Here is a 19,848-nt window from a genome sequence, read left to right as displayed (position 1 = left end):
GAAGGAACGGGAGAGCCTGAGCTATCTCAACACCTGTGCTACTACTACTACGGCCAGGCTCGGTGGTAGAGGCCAACCTTTTCCAATGTACAAAGGTCCATGGGGTGGAAAATATATTCTGCATAGTCGGGGTGTTGCTCCAGTGGAACGGGCTTCTGGAATGCATCCGTCTGTAAGAGAGAGACACACACAGGCAAAAAGCCATCACTACCCTGAAGATCAGGCATGGGCAGCCGAGGATGCTGAGAAGCAGACACGTTCATGGTCCAGCGATCACCACACAGAATGACCTCGAGATGCTCAAGCCTCTGCCTTCTTCCATTAAGACAAACAATTACCACACTGCTGACCACTCTGGGCCTCCAAAGGACAGTGACTGTGTAGTCCACACCCCAGCACCAACTGACTGGAGGGGGAAATGATGCTGACAAGGTGACTCAAAAAACTTTCCCAAAGTGTGAGCACTGGGTGTGAAACCCATGAAGTGAGATTCTGTTCCTCCCTCAAGAAGCCAGACTCACTGAATTTTGATCTTGATCCACTTGAGGCATCGGCTCAAGGGGCAACTACTGGTTGGTGTGGGCGGCAGGTATTTACTCTTTAATTTTAAAATGCTAAAAGGAGGTACTGGATGGGCATGGCAGCACAAGCCTTTAACCCCAGCACTCAGGAAGCAGAGGCAGGTGGAACCGAATTCAAGGCCAGCCTGGCCTGCAGGGCTAGTTCCAGGACAGCCAGGGCTTCACAAAGAAACTCTGCATTGGGATGGATGGATGGATGGATGGATGGATGGAAGAAAGAGATGCTAGATAGATAGCTCGGTGGTTAAGAGTTCTTGCTCCTTCACCAGAGGACTCGATTTGGTTCCCAGCATCCATACTGGGCAACTCACAACCATCTGCAAGTATAGCTCCAGGGAATCTGGTACCCTTGTCTGGCTGTGTGCGTGTGTGTGTGTGTGTGAGTGTGTGTGGGCATCCAGCACCCACAGAGTGAATTCTAAGCATCTGTAACTCTAGTTCCAGAGGCGTCAATGCTCCTCTGAGCTCTTAGAGCACCAGGCAAGCACATGGTACATGCACAGACAAAACACCCACGCATATAAAAAAATAAATCTCTTTAAAATATATCATGCATAAAGAATGAATGCCTTCCGTTTTTCTTTTAGGTTTAGAATCCTACAAAGTCAGGCTGGGAGGCGGGGCATGGCAGTGTCTTTGGTCTCCGCGCTCAGAGGAGGTAGAAGCAGGTGCCTCTCTGTGAGTTTAAGGACAGTGTGGTCTACAGAGCAAGTTCCAGGACAGCCAGGGCTACACAGAGAAACCCTGTTTTGCTTTGTTTTGTTTTGTTGCTCTTTGTACCATATTCTGGCTATATACTTTACTCGCAATGACTGGGATTCAAGAGAAAAATAGTTTTCTGGTTTAACAAGAGCCAATGGAAGGAACTGAATTTTTTTTTTCCTTGTGTAACAACAGATTTCAGAATACATCTCAAAGCCAAAGCCTGCTTTTGGTTTTGCTTTTATTTTCTGCATTATCACATTTATCTCTTTAGTGTATGTGTAGGGGCGCAAGCATGTGAGGGGGTGAGGGTGGGGGTGCAGGCATGTGAGGGTGTAGGGATGCAGGCCTGTGAGGGTGTGGGTGTAGGGATGCAGGCATATGAAGGTCTAAGTGTGGGAGCGCAGGCATGTGAGGGTGTGGAGGCCAGGGGCCTGGGGATCACTCTGATCAGCCGACTTTGCGACAAGCATGTTATCTCCTGGGACACGTTGCTGGCCATACTTCTGTGCTTTTGTAGTAGCTTTAAAGGCTGAGCCCCAACAGCAGCACTAAGAGAGAGCCTCTGTGACCTCTTTCCTTAAACCATAGGGTGACTGTGTGCACACAGAAGAGGGAGCCCCACCCAAAATGTTCCTTGAATTCATCTGTAGGAAAAATGACTAAGTAATGAATTATGTCTTTAAGCAATGGGTGTGTGTGTGTGTGTGTGTGTGTGTGTGTGTGTGTGGTCGGCTCCTCTGCCAGTGCCTAGCCACGTGACCATGGCTAAACCAAAACCTGTCAAGGAGATAGAGGTGGCCTTGAACGTCTGCCTCCCTCGTGCCGGGATTATAGGCATGTACCACCAAGCCTGGGTTTAAATATTCCATTTTCAAACATGACACATCCTGGGGCTGGAGATAAGAAGAGCTCAAGAAGAGAGCACTCACCTAGTGTTCACAGGGCCCTAGGTTCCATACCAGTACCACAAGAAACAATTTTCAAAAAGCATTTTTCTGACACTTTCCCGAAACGATTAAACACACCAAACACAGCAGTGCTGGCATGGTGGAGCCTCTCAGGAGGGCACTGCTGTGAGGTACATCCCTTGACAGACAAATGGGGTAGGCAGCCCACCTTCCTTCCTACACAGAAGATCTCAAGCCCCATCCCTGTAACAACAGACAGTCTCACCCACAGAGAGCTCTCTGCCTCAGTCTTAACTAACCTGGGCTGCCACTCTGTTCTCACAGAATTTCACACAGGCCCCGGGGAAGAGCACGGAGTCCCTCCTCCAATGGTGGGGTTTGACCGCGTTGGGTCTGATCTCGCACTTGTCTTCGGAATCTCAACACCCCACCCACATCTCACTCCCGCTGTCTCCCCGCTAGACTCTCTCAAGACGGACTATCGTATCTCCTGTCTGTACATACAGGAAGGGCCCCAAGAGCGTGTCTGTGTGCCACAAGGGAACCTGTAGGTCATCAGAGGGAACAAGTGGCGATGGTCATCCGGCTCCCAGCGGGGAACAGGCCTCTTACCCCTGGCTGCTTCATTTTCTGAATGGCAAACTTGAGCAGGTAGGACAGTTGTTCAATGGTCAGCATGGTCATGGCTTTGCTCTGCGTCTCGATGCATTCTGCTACTGTAATCTTCTACAAGTCAAAAAACCACACACACACAGGGCCGTTAGGGGAAAGAAACATTACCGCCAGTTAGTCTCCTTCTATCTCTGCACTCACAGGTAAGAGTCATTCCCACCTACACGGGAAGAAAGGACTCCAAACCACAAGACCAACGCGTATGACATCTGTGGGCAAAGACTTCAGTCATCAATCCACACATACACTGTGCAGGGAGGTGACTCAGGCCGATGAAGGTATCGTGATTGGACCTGGGACCTGGAACAGTGCAGGACCATAACCCTTGGGGTTTAAGAACTGAGTGTGAGGCAGGTGGTGGTGGCACACACCTTTGATCCCAGAATTTGGGAGGCAGAGGCAGGAGGATCTCTGTGAGTTCGAGGCCAGCCTGGTCTACCAGGTGAGTTCCAGGACAGAGAGACCCTGACTCAGAAAACAACAAAAACTGAGCCAGCAAACAAACGCCAGGGAGAGTAGATGGAATGGGCCTGTGAGCAACTTCCTGGGCCCTGGGCTGTGGCTGAGGAGTCCGGCACAGCCATTCTCAAAAATGTGGCTGGCACAGAGGGGCTGGAGCTCCTTAGGGAAGAATTAGGGGAAGGGATCAGCCAACAGGGAACACAACTCCACTGGTCCACGCCCAAGGACGCTCTGCAAGAGGAAACCTCTCCCTTTTCCTTTCCTTGTTATAAAACCTGTGACTAGGCTGGCCCAGATTGGCCTGGAACTCACGGAGAACCACTTCCTCTGCCTCCCTAGCGTCAAGACTAAAGGTGTGCACCTCCAAATCCAGTTACCCTTTTCTTCCCTTTCCCTTTTCCATCCCTTACCTTTTTTTCTTCACCTTTCCCTTCCTTCCTCTCTTCTCTTTGGAGACAGACTCTATTGTAGCCCAGGCTGGCCTCAAACTCCCAATGCCCCTGACTCAGCCTCCAAAGTGAGTTTACCAGTGTGTGCCATCACACCAGGCTCAAAACCTTCATTTCATAAGGGACATCCTTATCAAAGGGACACCCAGATAATCAACTGTAGCCAGACTGCTGCGAAAGCCCCCCCACCCCCGCCCCGTACCAGATCTCGGGGATTCTGAGGTTTATGTGGCAACAAACAAACAAACAAAAAAAATTAGCAAATCCTGAGGTGTTGAGGCCTCTTCCAGTCGGGCTATGAAGGAGAGATGCAACATTTTCTCCATTAATTTGGAATCAGTTTCCATCTGTCACATCTCCGGGGCCTTCCAACAAGCTCCCACTGTGGTTGGTTGTCAAGAGAAGGACCACAAAGAGTCACTCAAAAAAAATCTGACAAGAGTGCAGAGCACACTAACAGACTCCATTTCATCTTCTCAGCTGTCTTTACAATTCACCCGAGGGAAAAACTGAGGGCCCTGAATCTGAACACACAGGAAGTACACCTGCTTGCTTGAATGCAGTGTCTTTCAGTATGCCACAGATCCTGAGTCACCTGCCCGCCTGTCGCTCCACCTCCGACCTCTACTCCTCTTTCTCTCTGGCCGGGACCAGTCAACAGAACAAAAAAGTGTCCCCGGTCAACTTTTTAACAGGGAAATTCATGAGCAGCACTAACCAAGGAGCCCAAAGGCCAATTAGCTGGAGGATCCTGGGAAATATCTCTTGATACAAGAGAAGTATAGAGATGTGCTGTTCTCTTAGGGAAAACATTGCCTATCCACACAGGATACCTGAGCCTCCGGCAGCAGCCGTGGGGACAGAGAGGAGCCATGATTGTGCTGGTGAGAGACACAAGCTTGGCTCTGAACCAAGTGGCTGGCCCTTCCCCAGCAGGCTACTTCCCACATAGAACAGTCACAAACTCTGGGGTCTCAGACACCTCCCTCTACAACCATCACTTGTAGAGAAGGCTGGAGAACCCACAACACTCTGGGGAAGCAAGCCCAGCTCTGAACAGAGCGGGAAGCCTGTCAATACAGTGCAAGTCTGTCTGGAGCAAGCCCAGCAGGGCCAGCAGCCAGCTTCGCCATGACAGATGCAGAAGACCCCTTAGACATCACCATCATTTGTTTTAAAGTCTAATTTCTTTCCGAGAATTTCATTTTCCTCCTTTCCCCACCCAAGAGCGGCATATTGGACATCTTCCTATATTGAGATCCGCCACCTCCCCCAACCCCCAACCCCGCATGCATGCACACGCTCATGCACACACACACACACACACACACACACATGCGCACACGTGCACACACACACATCTGGGTGGCGCTTCCCTCTCACACAGGAAGCTCCCTCACGATCTAATCCAGTGCCCGCCGGAATCCCAGAGAAGTTCTACATGAAGTGACGTGTGTGAGCGACACTCTGGTTTTCAGCAGAGAACATCACAGTGGGAGACACGCAGACTCAGAGCTCGAGCAGTCGGCTCACTGACAGTGGAGCTGCTGACAAGACTCGGGATGGGCTGCCTTCAGCCTGCCTCACACAGAGGCAGCCCTGAACCTGTGGCCTTCTCTGCCCAGATGTCCTGCCCTTCGGATCCTCCTTAAACCTCAGTGTGTCCTTCCCAGGCCTGGACTCTTAAAGTGGGGGAGACATCGCACCTCAATTTCCTCTTCCCGTCTTCCGTCCCCACCTTCCTACTTTTCTTCTACTTTCTGCTATAAGAAACTTTCAGATTTTGTCCATCTTTGCCCAAAATAACAATAAATAATAAGAAAAGGTTATCCACTCTGTCGAATGTGTTGTTGAATCCCCGGTACCTAACAGGCACTGGAGAAATGCAGGTCGCATGATAGAAAACGGGAGCCGGTCACCTCGTGGAACACACACACACTACAGCGGTCTTCCCAGCAGGCTACTGGCGAGGAGTCAAGGCCGAAGAATGAGAGGAAACACAGCGCGGGATCTTTTCAAAAGGCGTCAACCATTACAGATCTACAAGGTCCCTTCCAAGGCACTCACGGCAGAAGCAGCAGACGCACAACGCGGCAGGTCTCAAAGCGCTCGCTCCCAAGGCTCGGGGACAGGCAAGGCGACATGTCTTTCCAAGAGCTGCCCCACTGCAGCCAGCGCAGAGGCGGGTCCCCAGAGGGGGCGGCCAGGGTAGAGCAGGCAGGAGGCAAGACATTTCTCTTTCCCTCTATTTGGATTATTTTGAAATTTTTTAAAAAATAAAAAGGAAGAAAAGAGAAAGGAGAGGAATTGAGGCAGGTAATGAATTCATTCATCAGGAACTAACCTCACATTCAGGACAAAACCAGTCCCCCTCTGGCTCCGATGTCAGTCTCAGACACTTAGCGTGATAAACCCGGGGACAGAGCTCACAGCAAAGGACTTGTCCTTCCCGGTGACAAACCCAGCAATAGAAGTCATTCCGTCCGTCCTGCGGTACAACATCAACAGGGTCTGTGGTGAGTGGCTGCTTCATATAGTAAAACGGACCATGTCTTAGCTCTGACTGAAATGTAGGCAAGAAAGACAGGTGGGGTTTCAAAACACAGGTGGTTTCTGAGCAGTCATTTGCACAAGTACATCAAGAACACACACCGACAACATCACACCCCTCACAACCCCGCTACACAGCCAGGCCATCTCCACCTCCCAACTAAACACAGCAGTGGCTGGTCCACAGCTATGCAGCCACTTGCCTCTATGTTAAAAGGCCAGGCACTGAAAGCCAGCACCTGAGAGTTAGTGGCTACGCGGCCTGAGTGCACACTTTAAATCCCTCCCATCCATTAAGCAGCTATGTGACCTGCACTGTGTCTCTCTCTACCTCCCCCCTCAATTTTCTCATCTGTAAAATGGAGCTGAGAGTCCCAACACTTTGGTATTAAATGGCAGCACAGCCACTACTCACAAAAACTGTGAATGGCCCGCCCAATGTGCGTGAGCCCAAATTTACAGAGCCGACACAGGTTTGGCAATCTGCTCTGGTGAGCTTTAAATAGTCATATTTGGAGGGTAAAAACAATTAGATTTGGCTGGCACAAGATTATCCTCCATTTGCTTAAATCTGTCTCCAAGGTAGAAAATATCTCCAATAGGCTCCCCAAAGCCCTGATCCTCGAACAGGGTGCTCCCATCTGCCAGGAAGCCTGGCCACCACATCAGAACCAACAAAGACATACAGAGGAAAGGGCCAGCCAGTTCCTGGGAACCAGACATCTTCCTGTGTGGACAGCATCAGGAAGCCTCTAGACATGCAACAGCATGGCAGAGCCAAACACAGAGAAACCTGGGAAGTCCACCCTGAGTTGTCCAGTAGTGACTGTCATCCACCTGGAGTTGTCCAGTGGTGACTGTCAACGGGCCTAGGGACAGCTCTGTGATCTTCAGAACCCACAGGGAAACAAGATGCCTTCCAACGAACCAAGGAGCCTGTGCAGGGGTCACATTTACACGACACAAGCCCCCTGCCAGTAAAACACCATTTCTTCCAGCAAGACCTCATACTGGCTACACACAGCACAAATCCTGATAACATGGGTAAGCAAAGAGGACTGTGCTTATAATCCCAGGGCCTGGGAACCAAGGCAGAGGGACTGGGAGATGCCAGCCTCAGAGAATGACAGGAGGCCACAGCAGGTAAAGGCCAGCCTAAGTAACCACTGCGATCCCTGGGACCCATGGAAAGGAAGGAGAGAAGCCCATCATTCATTCATTCATTCATTCATACACACACACACACACTCTCTCACATACACTCTCTTCCCCCATTACATACACACACACCCTCTGTCTCACATACCACAAACTCTTACACATTGTTTTTAATTAAAAAAAAAAAAAGTGTATGTGTATATGTGTGCAACGAACAGGGTTTCCTAGGTCATTCTCTAAGTGACTAACTTCTCTACTTACACAGACACACTTCAACATTTTAAAAACTGACCTAATATGAAAACGACTGTAACATTTTGTTGACTGAAAATCTCACTTCTCATTAGGACCAGGCTCCTGAGTTCGTGTCTACTGCTGCTTTTAGCCCTCAGGACCGGGGACTGAGGCCAGGACAAACTCTAAGGGAAGGCTTAAACCAGGGAGCCAGGCCGCGTGTCTGTATTAGAATGGCGAGAGCCTGAAGGACGAGAAAAGGCTCAGAGCTGCAGGCAGCTCGGGTTCTCCCCTGGATTTTAGGCCAAGCAGTCCGAGGCATCCGAGCTCTGCAGATATCTGCTTCCCCAAACTCCTCCAGGGAGTCTTGGCGGCATTTTGCTCATCTTGGGAATCAGTCTTTTTAAATCTCCCTAAGTAAACAGCTCCATCTTCCCGAATCACCAGGAGGGGCTTGGGTGACCGCTCTGCTCTATTTCCAGGGAGGAATATCCTTGTTGGGATAGTCTCTAAACGGTACGTTGTTTTTCAATGTTCTGTGCCGCACAAGTTTGAGGCAACCTTATAATTTAACAACACCCATCTCTCTAACAAAAGAGTCAGGGCCAAAACTCAGGGATCAAATAACCCAATCTGACACCGCAGCCCAACTGGGAATTTCTGATCCCGCTTTTATTTCTTTGATGGCCCAGAAGTCCCCCCCCCCCCCAGGCTCCATCTCTGCCTCACCCCAAGTGGGTGTCCTCAGGACCAAAGGGACAACCAGGTGACTCTGTTCTCTTCAGGGGCCTCCCACTCCAGGAACTTCAGTGACCACAGAGGACAGCAGCCCTGTCAATCACATATTTCCCTTATGGCCTCTGTTTTTCTACTCCACAAGAAGAACCTGATAACAAATGTGGAGGTTTTTAAAGGAAAAGCCAACCAGTTCAGGTAAAATGGATTCTGACTCCCCTCTCCCACATGTCTCAAGTATGTAAGTGGCCCTACAGCAAGGCAGACAGGCTGCAGCCCGTGCGCACGACAAGGGGATAATTGCAGGTTACAGAGTAAATGTTTTTATTCCCTGGCTCCTGCCCCAGGTCAGCTTAACAAGAAAATGGAAAAGACCTATCCACTCACTCCAGGGATGTTTTCATCAGCACTGGAGCCTGCAGATGTTTGCAATTTAGGATTTCTGTGAGAATAATAAGTGAAGGGCTGGAGAGATGGCTCACTGGTTAAGAGCACTGACTATGCTTTCCGAGGACCTGGGCTCAGTTCCCAGTACCCACAGCTCACACTTTTAATTCTAGTTCATCCAGGGGATCCCATACCTTCTGGTCTCTATGGGCACTACACTACAAATGGGGCATAAATGTGCATGCACACAGTTTCCAACACCTACACAGCAGATACCAACCTTGTATAACTCCAATTCCACCAAATCTGGCCTCCAAGGGCTCTCTGCATGCACACGACATACAGAAACTCATGCAAGCAAACACACATAATATAACTTAAAAAAAAAAAAAAGAATAAATCCCCCTTTAGAAATGCTGGTATGGTGGCACATACCTCTAATCCTAGCATTTGAGACAGAGGCTGGATCTCTGTGAATATGAAGTCAGCCTGGTCTACATAATAAGTTCCAAGCCAGCCAGGGTCATACGGTGAGTCTATCTCAGAATGAATTAACTATTTGTGATCCCCCTTGATAGAGTGCATGAGAACCGCCCCTTTCTGCAAATGTCATATGCTAGAAATAACCAAGGGGCAAGACTCTCTCGCCTTTGCCTAGTGAGGCTAATCTACCTGTCAGTCAACCTTAGACAGTGCTTATCCAAAGCCCTCTTGACGATCTAACTGAAGCTCTAAGAGAAAGCCACTAACCCGCTCACACAGTGAGTGTCCCAGATGCTAGGAGTGAAGTCATGTGACCTGGTAGAGCTGGCCGCCTTCCGGATCTCCTGCAATGGCTGCTCAGAGCAGGTCCCCAGAGGCAAGCTCGGGCCCTGTGTCTCTTCAACCTCACCCCGCCGTCCCCATACCCTAAATGTTTTCTGAAGCCACGGCATCCCACCCTCTGTCAAACCCCGAGCAACAGCTATGCAGGGGAACACTGACATTTATCTGAGACCCACTTGAGACCATCAGGTGACTGACAACGGGGTGATGGCTGACAGGCAACCATCATGAGCAGGAGGCTGACATGTTACTGAAATGGGTGAGTTTAGAGACTGGTCATCACTGACTGCTTTTGCTAATTGTTTGTATAAGACTAGGCCTTGCTAGGTAGATAGCCCAGGCTAGCCACTAACTCACTGTGAAGCCTAGGCTGGCCTCTAATTTATGGAGCCTTGAACTCTGATACTCTAGCCTCAGCTTCCCAAGTACTGGGAAGGGAGGTGTAGACAGTCACGACCTCGCTCAGAAGCTCCTTTAACATGAGGTTACATAAGAGAAGAAAGAGAACAGAAAGACAGCCAATTCTCAGACACTCCTGGACACGCACGTGTGAGCTCACATCCCTGTGGAGGCCAGAGGAGACAATGACAATCTCAGGTCATCCTTAGGAGGGCCCTCCACGTCCTGAGACAGGCTTTCACTGGCCTGGAACTCACTCCGTAGGCTAGCCTGGCTGACCAGTGAGCCCCTGGAAACCCCCTGTAGCCGGCCACCTCCCCAGGGCTGGCAATGCAAGTAGACACTTTGAGCATTGTCACATAAGTACAAGGGTTTCTTAAACTCAGGTCAGGCCCTCATACTTGCAAGGCAATCGCTTCACAAACTGAGCCACACCCACAGCAGTGTGTTTCTTTTTGAGTCTTTCATTCCTTTTTTTTTTTTTTTGGTTTTTCGAGACAGGGTTTCTCTGTATAGCCCTGGCTGTACTGGAGCTCACTTTGTAGACCAGGCTGGCCTCGAACTCAGAAATCTGCCTGCCTCTGCCTCCCGAGTGCTGGGATTAAAGGCGTGCGCCATCACGCCCGGCTGAGTCTTTCATTCCTACTAGCTAGGATGGCCCCCAGGTGGTAGGGGCCAGATGTCAACAGCAAGACTAACCCCACTTGCCCTGAGACCCTGAGGAGGCAACACCTCTGTGCTTCCCTTCACCAGAGACAGTTTCTACCCCTCCCAAACGACTAGATCTGTGCCTTCTAACAGGAGATCACAGTCATCCATTTAACTTTAAATTAGATGACATGAAAAACCTGGCTCCTGGGGGCTGGAGAGATGGCTCAGTGGGTAAGAGCACGGACTGCTCTTCCAAAGGTCCTGAGTTCAAATCCCAGCAACCACATGGAGGCTCACAACCGCCCGTAATGAGATCTGACGCCCTCTTCTGGAGCGTCTGAAGACAGCTACAATGTGCTTATGTATAATAATAAATAAATCTTTAAAAAAATAAATAAAAGAAGAAGAAAAGCCGGGCGTGGTGGCGCACGCCTTTAATCCCAGCACTCGGGAGGCAGAGGCAGGCGGATTTCTGAGTTCGAGGCCAGCCTGGTCTACAGAGTGAGTCCAGGACAGCCAGGGCTATACAGAGAAACCCTGTCTCAAAAAACCAAAAAAAAAAAAAAAAGAAGAAGAAGAAAAACCCAGTTCCAAGTGATTCTCACCCAAGAAAGCCACACATAGCTGTGACTACCACGCCAGACAGTGTGGCTCTATAATGCTTTTTCAGAGACTGGGGGATTTGATTGTGTGCAGAGGCTAAGATTACTACAGCCAGAGTCCAAGGCCACCCAGAGTTACACATGAGTCTCTGACTCAAAAGGAAAAGATTGCTACAGCCCGGCTTCCTTTCCAAATTCTGTCACCGTTGTTTGCATCATCCTATATGAATGGCACTCAGTTTACGCTCACAACAGCCCCGTGGACCGGACGGTACCACAATCCTCATCTTGTGAATGAGAAAGCTCACGGCACACAAGAGGTTAACATGCCCAAAGCCAGAGCCAAGACGGAGCTGGCTACTCACTATATAATTTCAAGAGTGAAAACAGATTTGTGTTCGGTTGTGTTCAGAAACATATACACGAGGCAGTAGGCATTTAACCACTGTGAGGCCTCTGCCCATAAAAGCAGCAACCTAGCTTCAATCAACACTCGCTCCCTAGAGCTCACTCCGGCACTTGATAAAGCTCAGAACAGATGAAGGAACCGTCACCAAAGACCAGGCCCAAACTCACAGTCACACAGAGAACAGACATCCTACCCAGTCCATCTACGGGTCCCTAGTCAGCTCACATCCAAAGACTACCTAGCCTGCATCAGAGAGTGTAAAGCTAGAATATTCTTTAGGGGGGAAAAAAATCCTTTTCCATATTTCTGACAGCATCGGCTGCCAGGTAGGTGGGTCTGTGCACGGAGAGAAGGAACAATGGCCCATGACCAAAGCTGGACTCAGACGGTGTCTCTCCCAACTGACCTTCATTTTACAGATGAGAAAATAGTCTCAGCTACATAATCCCCACCCCCTCAGGCAGCTATCTTAGCCCAGAGGAGAAGAAAACCCAAAGACCACCCCACCCCCCACCTCCCACCCCCGGTATCTGGCATATAGCTCTGTCCTCAAAATAGATCTGAAACCCCACTGAACATGTTTGCACAGGCCCCTTCTGAACTGCCCTTTATGTAAATGGCAGCTAGTGCCAGGCAGCCTCCTACAGCAAAGCCAAGAACCCAAGCTGCACCACTGCCGCCTGGCCCCCATCCCACCGGTACAGAGGCTGCTCACGGCGGCTCCTTTACCTGTTCCTTATTGCTACTGTTGAGTAAGCCGGGTTTCTTTTTCTTTTTAATGGGGCTCGTGGATGAGTCTTGGGGTGAATGGCCATTGGAGGAATGTGGAGGGCTGGGGAACTTCCGTTTCGGGGCCGTTTTCTCTGTAGAGACAGGATCTGAAAGAGACACAGAGGACCATGTTTGAAATGCTCTCAAGGAGGCCTGGGTCATTTGGTGAGGGTGTGCAGGTGACACAGTCACTGTGGCTCTGTTCCCAAACCCTGAGTGACAAGTCTGTACTTTCTCTTCCTAGAATCTACCTGTCTCTTCCCTCAGGACACTGAGTCTTTCCTCTTATCTAAGTGCCAAGGACACGACAAGAGAAACCTCAAACCACCTAGATTTTTGCCTTCCCTTTAAAAACAAACAAAAATAAAAACAACCCAAGGCCCACAGGCCCTGACTTGGCACATCTGTGTGGCAATCACCTATCTTTACATGGGAAGCTGTCACCAACTTTTTAAAACACAACAGCCCTTTCTACGACCTTGGCGGCAAGGCCATGACCACAATTTGAATGTGAGAAACACACACACACACACACACACACACACACACACACACACACACACAGGCTCATATACTTCAACTTGCAGCCACCAGCTGGTGATGCTGTCATGGGAGCTGTGGTATTTTGAGGAGATGGAGCCTCTCTGGAGGAAATGGGTCACTAGGGGTGGACTGTGACATTTTTGAGCCAGGCCCAGGCCAGGCTTCCTGTTCTGTTTCTACCTCCTATGCGAGAGCTGTGGTCATGAGGAGCCCGACTGCCCACTCCCGCCGCCACAGATAGCGCCACCGACCACCACCTCCTAAGATGGCAGCCTGTATCCCCTCAAGATGAAAGCCAAAATAAACCTTACCTTCCTTAGGTTCTTGTCATGGATTTGGTCACAGCAACAAAAAAAATAACACATCAAGTTACTAGAAGTGGTCACACAAGCAGGGGTGTTGCTCTGACACCCAAGAAACACATCTCCACACCCTGCCCAACAGCAAAATCAAGACACCCCCGAGACACTTCAAGGAAGCAGTGCGCCCAGCACTCATTCCCATTCAGTTGGCTAAGAGTAGGGCAAGCCCCTCCCCCAGGAAAGTTCTCATGCCACACCCACACCCTGTCTGAGACCCTGGTCCAAAGGCATCAAACAAAGAACACACACGACTCTCACCTTAAAAAGCCCCACCCACCCCAGTCAATTTGCCCTTGGTTTTATACTCTCACCACTCCACTACCAATCCACCTGTTCGCCTTTAAGACCCACAGTTCGTTTGTTCCCGATGGTAGGCTCATTAACTTAGGGACAAAGGTACGCCCTGGTGCACCTCACACCCTGAGAAACTGAAGTGAGAGAAGCAGAAAAGGATACCAGGAGCCTAGAGGGTATCAGCAGATGCTCTCTGCTTCAACTTGACCCTTTACCACCATGACTAGACACAAACTTCAGTGACCACAAACAGGAGTGGCTTAATGCATGGCAGCTATACAACAAAACATTCTCTGGCCACTAAGAACGCTGAGTGCAAACTGCAGAGATGGCTCAGCGGTTGAGAGCCCTGGCTGCTCCTCCAGGGGACCTGGGTTCAATTCACAGCAATCACATGGTGGCTCACAACCATCTGTAACACCAGTTCCAGGGCACCCAATGCCGCTTTCCGGCCTCTGCACACACATGGTTCACCTACACACACACACACAGGCAAAACCCTTGTACACATTTTAAAATCAAGAAGAAGGCTGAACATAGCCAGGAGACAGAGACAGAGACAGAGAAACCTCCATGACTTTGAAAACAGTTTGGTTGACATAGTGAATTCCGGGCCGGTGAAACCCTGTCTCAAGATGAAGAACGCGGTGGTTAGTGCAAGGATAAATCCGTTATGTGCTTCTGTGCAAGCGAAAGGACCTGAGTCCAGACATCGTGTAAAGTTAGCCACGGTTGCCTGAATCTGTAATCCCTGCACTCCTTTAGCGAGCTGCGAGGCAGGCAAGAGACTCTCTGGAAGCTTATGGGCCAGGGAGACTGCAGTATGCATGGCCAACAAGAGACTCTCTCAAACCAGGGGGAGAGAACTGTCACCCAGGCTGTCCTGCCTTACCTCACGTTCTCTCTCTCTCTCTCTTTCTCTCTCTCTCTCTCACACACACACACACACACACACACACACACTCAAAAATCATGGGTAAGAAAGACATCTGTATTCACTGGCACTTGTAATCCCAGCACTTCGAAGGCTGAGGCAGATGGGTGCTGTGAGTTCCAGGTCAGGCTAGTTAACAGAGTGCCACACACTCTCCAACCCTCCCGCACTGAAAGAGTGATGAGGTAATACAGAGGGTGCCATTTAGTGGCAGAGCACTTGCCCAGCAGGCACAAGGCTCCAGGTCCCATCCCCCAGCACCAAGAGGGACAGCATCTCTCCATGGATTCCTGTATGACAATCTCCAGCCTGGGTCCAGTTACAAAACAACACATCTAGCACCTCCAGGAGGTGACACGCCCCATCCCCAAAAGGATGCGATCCTGCATATAAACACCTCAAATACTCCAGAGGGGACCCCAAAGTCCAGCCAGGTTCCTGGGGGAGCAGGTGGGCGTCTCAGGAGGTGGGCCTGCTGAAGGGATTATGTATCAGCATATACCCTGGTGTACTACAGACAGTGTGTACGCGGATGACTTTATCAAAGTAAGGGAAATGAAAGGGATTTAGAAGGCTCAATTGCGCATGAAAGGCAGCAGGTGCAGGCAAAAGGCAATAAGGAGTAAAGGAGGGTGGGGCCCCAGAGTGATGTCACAGGCAGATAAAGTGGGGGCTGGGCTGCTGTGGGCTGCAAGGCCTCTGGAAGGAGCTGGGGGTTTGTTCTCCGTGCAGCTAATACAACCCATCAACTCTACCCATGTCAGAGCCTAAGTACTTACTGTAGGTGATCTGGGGTTCACATGAGCATGTCTCAAAAGAAGCAATACTCTGGCCAGTCCAAACCAGGAACTGACCAGGCAAATATCTGCTGTACTTACAAACTCCCGGCTAGTGGTTAGGTTTAGAGAAGATTCCCTAATGGGAGACAAGGGTCTGTTTTTAGGTTGTCTCAAGATTTCTTAGCTGGCTTTGGAAATACTTCAGTTCTCAAACTCAATTCCATTAAGACCCCCTAAAGACGGTGACACGAAGGACCAGCCCAACAGGAAGGGGATGGGGCACTGTGGACCAGAGCAGTACAGCCTCAGAGCCAAGCCTAGACCTTGACAGTCTGAATCTTTCCTCTGTGAGTTCGAGACTACCCTGGTCTACATAGCACAAAGCATCAGGGGGCTACATAGAACTTGTCTCAGATCACCTCAACTCTATCTGCTGCTACAAGCACAAGGACTGCCCCCGGAGCTTATGGAAGTCTAACTGCTGTATCCAAGCTAAACACTGGTAGCACCCAAAGGCTTAGCATCTTAGGAGATGGCGGCTGGATTTATCATTCCTCAGAATACTAAAGGGTAGGTCAGACCTACTGCCTAAACGCCTCCCTGTTCCACTGGGAGCCCTATGGTCCTGTGGCTTAAACACCTCCCTGATCCATCAGGAACCCAACATCCGGTGACTGTACTGTACACTGATGGGAAGAAACCCAGCTGTCGTCATGGTAATGAAATCACCATAAGGACCGCTTCCAGAAAGCTGAGTCAGACTTTTACTTCTCTAATGATCTGATTCTGAAGAGGGTACACTGCTAAGCGCATCTCATATATAAATGTGGGATGACAAACAGCCACCACCAGCTGTCTCACAGAGGAATGGTTCACCTTGCATCTGAGAAGAACTTTTTTTTTTCCTCTTCCACCCTCTCTGGACTAGCAGGACACCATTTGCTGGCCCTTCACCAACTTCCTGCCTCCAATCCACCCCCTCAAAATGAATCTGACTCTGACTGTGTTAACTTGGGTGAGGGAGCAGGCCTGCATGGTGGAGGAGATGGCACAGTGACTCAGGAACACAGCCTGGAATGGGGCGGGCAACAGAAGCTTCCCCTCTTGGTGACATTTCCCTGAAGTTAGTAAGAGGCCTCCTGGGTATTAAGAGCTAAGAGTGTGATGTAATCCTTCCAGAGCCTGTGTCTTAGGAACCACCAGAAATGATCAGGCTCAGCACTTCCTGCATGTCCTTTGACTTAAGGGACAGCTCACTTCAGATAACGCAGCTATAAGCAAAAACCTGTTCAAACTACTTCAAATATATTTCCAACATGGCACAGCTTAATATCAAGTATTAAGGCTTTCTGGATACGAACCCAGAAAGTAGAGTGGATCCAAAGCAGACATTCCTAAGTACTACGGGACAAGGCCTTTGCACCAGATTGCCTCTAGCATACACCCATTTGCTTTCCAAATGCAGGTGGAGGGATGTGGGCATGGACCGCCCAAACTGAGCCTCCAAGATGATGCTATCCCAAAGGTGGTCTCTGGGAATACCACACACTCTTCAACTTATCAGGCTGTGTCGGATCCTAACTTATACTATGAGACTAGAGACTCCTGAACCCTACCCTACAACTGCCCTTCCCATCTCCAACTAAGCCTAACAAACCAAGCTGTGCCAGGCACCACCCACGCTCACATCCATACCCTGAGCCTGAGTCAGGGCACCCCCCAATCCCCCAGGGTCTACACAGTGACACACTTCACAGGGAGCTGGGTTTCCCAGGGGGAAAGGGACTGTGGCTTAAAAACTGGGTGCTTTGTGTGTTTTGGTGGGTGTTAAATTTCCATAATGATGAAGATAGTAAGCCCACTGGCGCCCAGGAGCAAAGACCAGTGGGACAGAGGTTGACAACACATGGCTGGCCCCATGCCAATAAACAACTTTCTGAAAAAAAGTCGTTTGGTGTTTTGTTGTCGTTGTTTTTAGAAAAGGAGCCGAAGAGATGGCTCAGTGGTTAAGCGCCTTTTGCTCTTGCAGAGGACACAGGTTCAATTTCTAGCACCCACTCTTATCTGATGTGTCAGCTCTAGAGCCCCAATGTCTTTTTTAAGAAACAAGACCTCCCCCTTCTTCCTCTTCTCCCTCCTCCTCTCCCTTCACTACCCAGTCTAAAAGGAGCTAGCTTTCTTCCAAAGAGCGTCCTAAATCAATCCCACGAGTTCAAAGTAATGAAAAATGTCGGCCTCCATCAAGTGGAAAGCAAAATGGATCCTGTACGTGACTCCAATCACTCTGCACAGGCTGGAGAGATCCCGGATACCGCAGAGGCCTCTGGGTCTGAAGCAGCTGGGGCACAGCAAGTGCCCACATAGGCAGAACTCCCAGAAACTACCAGCCACAATGCTGCCTACTTCAAAAGGGGGACCACCCGCGGCCAGCTCTCCCAGAAGTGGCAAAGCTGAGCCCCTGGTTAATCATTTCCAAAGCTATTCCAGAAGACACAGAGCAGGTACCCAAAAAGGCCTCCCTCCCCAGGAATCTCTGGCACTCCCCACTGGGTAATTACATCATAAAGACACAAAAAGCCCAGAACTTCCTCCTGGCAAAAAACAGATGCAAAGATGGGGGCTGGGGTAAAACTGTCCCTCTAGCAAAGACTGTGGTGGGAAGGTGGACCCAGAGCACTGCAAGAGCTCTTTAAATGACCCCATCTCTCACAAAAGAACATGGTTTAGGCCCTCAGAGACCCCAGGATCAGGCTGTACCAGCGCAGGCCTTCCAGGGCTGGAGCCAGAGGCAAGCAGCCTCTGCAGGAAGCAGGCCCAGCAGCTTCTCACCCAGAACCAGGAAGTGCGTGGAAGGAGGAGAGAGGTCACACTCAGCTTGGGAGAAAAATGTCCCTTCACCTGGCAGCTTCCACACCAGCAAGTGAGGATCAGATGGTTCAGGGGGGTGGGCACTTACCCGCCATAGAGGCAGCTTGGCCGCTTAGAGAGCCTGGCTCCTCTGTTCCAAAAGAGGACAGTAGCAAGCTCCCGGCGGCAGACATTCCTGCTTCCGGCGGCTGCTCGGCGGCCTCTCCCAGGGGGAGGAGGAAGCCGAGAGCACAAGCTGAGAGTCACCACTTACCAGGCCAGCTCTGGTCTTAAGACTCATGAGATAGCCCGGCAACACAAGGACACCTTTGCAATAGGCCAGGAAGAGCCCGGCTGGCCGGCCTCGTATCCACAGGCCTTAGATCTAATTCATCACCCTCGGCTGCGGTGTGGCTGTGCAGGACGTCATCCGTGCACGGCGCCCAAGAGCCATTTATTATGGTAGACTGGAATAAATATACACAACCGCTGTGGTTCTGAGGACATGGTGGCTGTGGGAGAAGGGAGGTGATTTGCATTTTGAACATGTTCCTAATATTTTTTTTTGGTTAGGTGTTTCCGACTCCCTTTAGTTGTGACGCTCTTTCAGCCATGAAGAAAGCCCGCGGATCTGTCTCTACGGTGCCCCCCACCCTCTCCAGGCAACGAATCAATATGTGAAATGCCAACCACCAAGAAGACCAAGCAGGACAGAAATGGCTATCAGCCAAGAAAAGAGGCCGACAAATTGTGTTTAACCCTCAACCACCAGACTAGTGGCTGTAGCTTGGGCCTTCCTCATCTTCAGCTTCAGGAAGGACACGGGGGGGGGGGGGGGGGGCGCCAGACTGGAGAGAGACAGAGTCAGTACTGCACACCTCCCAGGCCTCCCAGTCCTAAGGCTGCCTCCAGCATGGGTACCTAGCTAGGTCCATTGCTGGCTCCGAAACAGGTTCTGGGGTTGATACCAAACACATTCATCCCACCCCAGAGCTGGCCCCCGGGGCCTGTGGCTTGTAAGCTGCAGAGGGGGGAGGGGTGGCAGCAAGAGAGGGCCTACTGATTCAAAGGGTCAGATGAAGGAGGAAGAAGGGTTGCTGGGAGCCAGGCCATGCTCGCCACAAGCACAGGAGGGTTCAGGCTCCAAAAGTCGCCCTATTGAGGACAAGGAAAATGCCAGAAAAGAAGGAAGAAGGGACAGGCCCTGCAGGCAGCTTGCCATGCTCCTCTGGGCAAGCTCTCTTAGACGCGGAATGTCACCCAGATTACCCCGGTGAGAGGGATGTTTCGGGTCCCTAGAGCTTGGGTGTGAAAGCAGCCCTGCAGCAAGGCTTGGAGCAGCCAAACACAGGAAGCAGCAGCAGGGAGATGCAGCCAGACAATGGAATCCCGTGGGCTAGGGCCTGCAGAAAATCCTACGGAAAGGCCAGGAACTAAGCAGAGTGCACAACAGGGGATCACAGGAAGTTTGCAGCCTGGAAGAACACTTAAGAAACCAAGGAACAGATTCCTCTTCCTAATCCCATTCCCTCATTTAGCTGACTGCCTGTGTGTGTGTGTGTGTGTGTGTGTGTCTGTGTGTGTGTGTGTG

General features: G+C 50.5%; 1 protein-coding gene across 22 annotated transcripts in view; it reads right to left on the bottom strand.

Annotated features, from left to right (window-relative positions):
- Positions 1–19,848, bottom strand: part of Zmynd8 (zinc finger MYND-type containing 8) — a 101,683-nt gene that overhangs the window by 54,871 nt on the left and 26,964 nt on the right. For 13 of the 22 annotated variants that reach the window (XM_021155753.2, XM_085832260.1, XM_085832271.1 and 10 more), the window contains 4 exons: positions 12,457–12,605; positions 6,122–6,340; positions 2,807–2,920; positions 78–170 (listed from right to left, as the gene is read on the bottom strand). In XM_021155753.2, coding sequence (XP_021011412.1) covers positions 78–170; positions 2,807–2,920; positions 6,122–6,340; positions 12,457–12,605 — 575 coding nt within the window. Of the gene's footprint in view, positions 1–77; positions 171–2,806; positions 2,921–6,121; positions 6,341–12,456; positions 12,606–18,366; positions 18,616–19,848 lie in introns of those variants that run through there. The other 9 variants (XM_029484397.2, XM_029484388.2, XM_029484405.2 and 6 more) reach the window with 6 other exon arrangements.

Source organism: Mus caroli, unplaced genomic scaffold, assembly GCF_978045245.1.
Source record: "Mus caroli unplaced genomic scaffold, Mus_caroli_1 scaffold_2, whole genome shotgun sequence".
In the NCBI taxonomy this organism is placed as follows: Eukaryota; Metazoa; Chordata; class Mammalia; order Rodentia; family Muridae; genus Mus; species Mus caroli.
This window is presented reverse-complemented; position numbering and strand designations above follow the sequence as displayed.